Here is a 6,743-nt window from a genome sequence, read left to right as displayed (position 1 = left end):
CTGTGGCTACGAGCGAACGAGCAGGCCGACAATGAGGGCAAGCACACGACAGCAATGTAGCGACGTGTGTGTTGGCCAACGATTGTTGGGGGAGACCAGCTAGGTGCTCGCCAGCCAACAGCCCGACGGGACCCATTAAACTGACGAGCATACTCACCCTGCTACCTAGTTGGACATTGGTTAGTTGGACTCACTCAAAACTATTTGCGCTGTAAGTGCCGCTTAAGTGAAGAAAAGAAAAACAGAAGTCAAGTCTATCAAATAAGTTGAGCAGACGAGTAAAAAATAACGATGGAAGAAATAATGATACAAATTACCCAAGCATAATTGTGGCACAAACATTCCAATCCAACACATCACGGATCCAACATCAACGGCTACAATTGTCTCAAACTGGCAAGCCAAACTTCAACAGCAAACATGGCTCCATCCACCAAAGGAAGGACCTTGAGATGCCATACAACTACTACCGGAAATTGGTACAGAGAGACAAGGGCCGCCATCAAATTACGATAAGACAAGCAAACAACTGAATCCCCATGATTCTCGCACTTCCGTCGCTTAAGGGTATCTTCTCCTTGGTGGGCTCCTTGAGCGATTAGGCCTCGGTGATCTGAAATGAACATAGTACAAACTCAAGTATTATATTCGGTTCTGAGAGCTGTGTAAAGAACATACTGGACTATGTATGCATTTGGTCGGTGACTCGCATTCACACTATGCTTAAAAAGTGAAACAATAACAAGAAAAGCATCGTCAAGGTAACTAGGAAATATTGGAAGAAATAAATCATATGTACAAGCCAATGTATAATTAAAATCAAGAAAATCATATTACATAGCCAAAAACACTTGGCCAAAATTTAACTGAAATCCCCTATGATTAACTACTGCAGTAATACTACATTATTACTTGGGGAATCTCAGCAGATATTAGAAAAGAAGTGCATAAAGCAGAGGGAGGGGGGTGGGGACTACTTGTTTGGGAGAATGCAAAAGGAATAAAGGACAACTTGTGAACCCCAACCCCTCAGATTAAAGAATTTCAAGAACTTGAAAACCAGCCAGGAAAAATCTTCTTGGGATTGTACTAAGCATGCAAGAGTTCAGAAGGTACATAACTACATCCAATTACTGCCAGCTAAGTTTAGCAAACTTAATTTAGATTTATAATTCTTATTCCTAATGTTCTTTTTATCATAATGATTTGGTGGTTTTCAGTTGGTGGCCAGTACACGTTTAACCAAAGTACTAAACCAAAACTAACTTCATCAAACTAGGTTTAGCAAACTTAACCTAGCAGCGTGTTTGGCAACATTTGGTAAGGGGAATTCGAATTTAGAGTAGGGAGTTCTACTGAGATTGGTCATGGGATGAGTCATTTTATTCCCAATCCTCTGTTTGGCGCATGATAGGAATTATGTGAATCCCAAGTCCCATGACTATTCCCTTATGAATTCCCAATCCCCCTAACCAAACAATAGATTTGAAGTCTTGTACCCCTTCAATTCCCATTCCCTAGCTCTAATTATCCCCAACCAAACACGCTGTAGACTTATATTCTCCATTCCTAGTCTAATTTTTTTATCATAATTTAGAATGATTTGCTCTTCCCACTTTCAACTCTCAAGTAGGCATCAGGTGACATTTCACCTGAGCAGTCTCTGCACCAAAATCTAGAGCTGACTCCTGCTTTAGTGCTTGCCTAAAAGCCTCATATATGGATGATAATTATGGCCAGTTGGACACTAATTTGTAGTTCAGAGTACCTAAGTAAAGATTTTATCACTATATCCAGAAGGTTCTCACAAATATGTTGGACCAATCAAACCTGTAGCTGTCATGCCTGCAATTTCCTTCTAACATAACCAATAAAAAAACTAAATACGAAAGCTCACATAAACAATACCTCTTCCGAGTATTTCTCTGTTTGACAGGGCCACTACTAAATGCCCAGTCAACACTTATTATCTGCGAAAGAAGCTCAGTTCCGTCTGATTCTCTTATTGCACGCTTGGCTTGCTCAAAGTTCTCATACTCAATTAGAGCATATCCCTGCATAGGAGAAGGGAAGCCACACAAATATTAAGGAGGGGATAAGAAAGGATGCAAGCAAACCCTGTTCTTATTCTATGGATGACAAACTATGATGCCTGTCTTACTCATAATTAAGGAATTGCCCGAGGATTTCACAAGTGCAAACTAGAAAACAAAACTAAACCGAATGGCATCTCCACAAAATTGAAGGACTAAAGGTGGTAGGAAGCATACCTTCACAAATCCAGTCCGGCGATCCAAATTCAAATGCAAGTTCTTGACCTGCCCATAATCCCCGAAAATATTATGGAGGTCCTCCTCCTGAGCTTCTTCATGAACTCCAGTAACCAGTACAATCCACCCTTCAATGGCTGTACACAAGGAAAAAGCATACAAGAAATTAACTCCATTAGTGACAATTCCTGCTAGGAAATACACATTGAAAAGGATTGTGTCCAGAAATGCAGTTGTACTTATTTAGCTACTAATAGTATTTTTTTGATTCAATGTTTTATACAAAGCAAGCTTTGGTATGAGCAGAAAATAGCGACGGGAGTATGTCATATGCAACATTTTGCTAATAGAACTCAACAGAAGTTGAGAGTAAACATATTCAAAGGTTTTGTGGATGTATGTCAATCAAGCACCATCAATTGCATTATCCCCGGTACCACACATCACTCCAATCAGAATAAGCGGGAATGCTGGCTGGAAAGACAGAGAAATAGAATAATGAGAATCATATGGTCTGCTTGGGAAGATCAGGGAAGAAAGCTCTAAGGTTTCCCTTCCTGCATTCAGAGCTTATCAATTCGTAGCAGCTTATTGGAGGAACTGAAGGTTTAGGTGACTATCAATTTAATTATGTAATGAAAAAATAATACAGAAGGCAACACCCTAAGTCATGCCCGTTCACATCACAAGAAGTAAGATAGCCACAGCTTCAATCAAAGAACAACCTCAGCAGTCAAGCTCATAAAAAAAACTTCTTCGCAAACAAAAATTAATCATCCCAACAAACCAACTCACGGGCTGCAATTAAAAGTAACCCAAAGTCTCAAGCAGAAAACGAATCCTTTGGCGAACATCCAAAAAGAATTGTATTTATGCTCCACGCTGATCACTAACATGTAGGATGAAACGATTCAGAGATCTACACTAAAATCGTAGGTAAACAATCTTGGTAAACTATGAGCAAGCAGCAATTTCCAAACCCAAGGAAACAATCCGACCAAATCGCCCAAAGCATCCATCTGCACATCTACATTGCTCAAGAAAAAGGCCCATGGGCATCGGAAAAAACCTATCAAGACGGCATCTTTGCAGTGCCTTGACATTCAGATCTCGTTCCTCAAACAGCAAAACTAACACGATGAAGAAGAGAACATACTAGGTTACCAGACCTCCTACGCGAGCGTCAGACCACGCCGCCCTACCTGACTATCTTCTTATCGGGAAACACGGGAGGGAGGGACAGGGATGGAGACGTACAGCGCACGGGTCCAGGGCCGCCATCGGAGGCGAGGGCGTCGAAGCCAGAGCGGCCCGCGCCAGCTAACCGCGAGTCGCGGTGCGCGGACGAGGAGTTAGGGTCCTCGCGGAAGCCGCGCCCCTTGGTCTTACGCGGGGCATCGTCGTCGCCGCCGCCGCCCCCTGCGATGGTAGATCGGAGGCGGGGAGCGGGGGCGGGCGAGGGTTCGATGGCACCCTCCTCGTCCATGAGATCGTCGTCGTCGGAATCGAAGTCGACTGCCTCCACGTCCGTGTTCATCGCCGCCGCCGCCATCGCTGCAGCCGCCGCCGGTGTTGGTTTTGGGTCTGGGTTCGGATCGGGAGGGGCGAGACCTACTGGGGTTTGGGCCTTCGGGGTTTGCACGTCGGGTTATCTTCTCTCTCTTTATTCAGAAACACCCTTGACATATATAGTACTGGAAACAATGCTAATCCCTACAAGAACACGGATTTGCTAGCAAAAGTAACTCTCTATTCCCTCCAAGTTTTCTTTAACATGGGATAATCGCATAGAGTGCAAATCTAATGGAAACCGGACATTCAGCGAAAACCTGGAAACTTGATCTTGTATCATTGGATAAAAAATGTGCAATGCGAGAAGGAAGGATGTATAAATTGCAAACTGAACCCCGCAAGAATTCTCTACATCGATACGGAAACATCTTGAGGCTGAGTCGTCCCGTACCTTTCCACGATTCGATTTCCTTTCTCTTCCTTACCATGAGAATCTAGGGTTAGGAGACGAGCCTGCAAGCAGCGTGGGTGATTCCTCTCCAGTGATTGTCCCGCCAATAGTAGCAGCCCTCCTTCGAGTGTTTCGTGTTGGGCCGACAGCCAGCGAGCGGTACGGATGATTCCTCTCTGGCGATTGTCCGGCCAACCGTGTCCGTACTCGACTGAGCGTTCCCCAGTGACGTCATACTGGATCTAGGTCCCCAAGTATGAGGATAGTTTTGTACCCTTCATATTTTCTACTTTGCCCCTTTCTCTTTTGTCACGTGGCTCATGTAGTTTTGTACCCTTCATATTTTCTACTTCGCCCCATTCTCTTTTGTCCCGTGGCTCATGTAGTGCTTCCCTCTTCTCTAGATTGGGCTAGATTTGCAAAGCAAATGAAGGAGGGGACAAAGTCGTGGCTCATTGGGTTGTCTCCTCCATGATCAACCCTTCTTTGAAGGAAGAGTGCAAATCTAGTGGAAACCGGACATTCAGCGAAAACATGGGAACTTGATCTTGTACCATTGGATAAAAAATGTGCAATGCGAGAAGGTGATAACCTACAGGTATAGGGGATCGTTTGTAGTCTTTTTGATAAGTAAGAGTGTCGAACCCAACGAGGAGCTAAAGATAGAACAAATATTCCCTCAAGTTCTATCGACCACCGATACAACTCTACGCACACTTAATGTCTGCTTTACCTAGAACAAGAGTAAAACTAGAAGTACTTTCCGAGAATAAAACTGTGAATAAATTGCAAGATAATAAAAGTAGTAGATAGCTTTTTGTAACACGAGAGAATGGTTTGTCCCTAGGCAATCGATAACTAGACCGGTAATCATTATTGCTATTTTATATGAGGGAGAGGCATGAGCTAACATACTTTTCATACTAGGATCATATGCACTTATGATTGGAACTCTAGCCAGCATATGCAACTACCAAAGATCATTAAGGTAAAACCCAACCATAGCATTAAGTATCAAGTCCTCTTTATCTCATACGCAATAACCCCCTTACTCGGGTGTAAGCTTTTGTCACTCTAGCCACCCACCATAAGTGAATCATGAACGTATCACAACACCCTACAACGGGGATCCCTCACGCTTGCACGACACGGAGGGCACCATAGGACAGCACCGAAATAAAATATACCAAACCAATCATGATCATCAATCAAACCATAGGACAAAACAAATCTACTCAAACATCATAGGATAACCACACATCATTGGATAATAATATATAGTGTTGAGCATCATGTTTAAGCAGAGAATTACAGTGGGAATAGAGAGGTTACACTGTTACATAGAGGGGGAGAGAGTTGGTGTTGATGACAGCGAAGTTGTTCATGTAGATCGCCCTCATGATGATTGCCCCGGCGGCATTCCGGCGCCATCGAGAGAGAGGGGGGAGAGCCCCTCCTTCTTCTTATTCCTTGGCCTCCGCCCTAGATGGGAGGAGAGTTCTCCCTATGGTCCATGGACTCCATGGCGGCGGAGGGATGAGAGCCCCTCCGAGATTGGATCTCTCTCTATGTTCTTTTGTTTTGCGTTCATGTTTTTCAGCCCTTCACTGTTTCTTAAATTCCTGGAGGTCCATAACTCCGATTGTGCTGAAATTTTAACATGATATTTTTCATAAATTGTCTTTCTTGCAGCGAAAGAAAGGCCCCAGCCAACTTACGGGGTGCCCACTAGGCACCACCGCGCACTAGGGGTGTGAGCCACGCCCTGGTGGGTAGTGGAGGCTGTGGGCCTCCGTTTGCGTTGATTCCACCTCCAAAAAATCACATATATTCCAAAATAAATCTCCGTAAATTTTTATCGCATTTGGACTTAGTTTGATATGGATATCATGTGAAACAAAAAACATGCAACAGGAACTAACACTGGGCACTAGATCAATATGTTAGTCCCAAAAAACAGTATATAAAATGTTGCCAAAAGTATATAAAAGTTGTATAATATTGGCATTGAACAAACAAAAAATTATGGATACGACGGAGACGTATCAGCATATCCAGGATTAATTCCTGCTCGTTCTCGAGTAGGTAAATGGTAAAAAAGATAATTTTTAATGTGGAATGCTACCTAGCATAATCTTGATCATATATCTAATCATGGCATGAATATTAAGATAGGAGTGATTCAAAGCAAAAGTCTATAATGTGACATAAAGACATTAATACTCAGGCATTGATACGTCTCCAACGTATCTATAATTTTTGATTGTTCCATGATACTTTATCTACTGTTTTGGGCAATATTGGGCTTTATTATCCACTTTTATATTATTTTTGGGACTAACCTATTAACCGGAGGCCCAGCCCAGATTTGTTGTTTTATGCCTATTTTAGTGTTTCGAGGAAAAGGAATATCAGACGGAGTCAAAACGGAACGAAATCAATTGGAGAAGTTATTTTTGGAAGGAAAGCAACCTGATAGACTTGGAGTGCACGTCAGGGGAGTCCCGGGC

General features: G+C 43.0%; 1 protein-coding gene across 1 annotated transcript; it reads right to left on the bottom strand.

Annotated features, from left to right (window-relative positions):
- Positions 1-279: 279 nt before the first annotated feature.
- Positions 280-3,918, bottom strand: LOC119324072 (RNA-binding protein Y14A-like). The gene is made up of 4 exons (XM_037597818.1): positions 3,528-3,918; positions 2,271-2,407; positions 1,909-2,054; positions 280-613 (listed from the first exon to the last, which is right to left on the bottom strand). Exons 1-4 carry the CDS (start codon positions 3,820-3,822, stop codon positions 562-564), a joined length of 630 nt encoding a protein of 209 aa, XP_037453715.1. The 5' UTR covers positions 3,823-3,918; the 3' UTR covers positions 280-561.
- Between the last annotated feature and the right edge of the window lie 2,825 nt (positions 3,919-6,743).

The sequence above is a fragment of the Triticum dicoccoides genome, chromosome 1B (genome assembly GCF_002162155.2).
Source record: "Triticum dicoccoides isolate Atlit2015 ecotype Zavitan chromosome 1B, WEW_v2.0, whole genome shotgun sequence".
Lineage (NCBI taxonomy): Eukaryota > Viridiplantae > Streptophyta > Magnoliopsida > Poales > Poaceae > Triticum > Triticum dicoccoides.
The sequence above is the reverse complement of the archived record's forward strand: the minus strand, read 5'-3'. Positions and strand labels throughout refer to the sequence as shown.

Coding starts and splice junctions, on each gene's coding strand:
- LOC119324072 (XM_037597818.1), bottom strand. CDS start 3,822: ATGGCGGCGGCGGCGATGAACACGGACGTGGAGGCAGTCGACTTCGAT. Junction 2,408..3,527: donor CGGCCCTGGACCCGTGCGCT/GTACGTCTCCAT, acceptor CCTTGTGTACAG/CCATTGAAGGGTGGATTGTA. Junction 2,055..2,270: donor GCCGGACTGGATTTGTGAAG/GTATGCTTCCTA, acceptor TCTCCTATGCAG/GGATATGCTCTAATTGAGTA.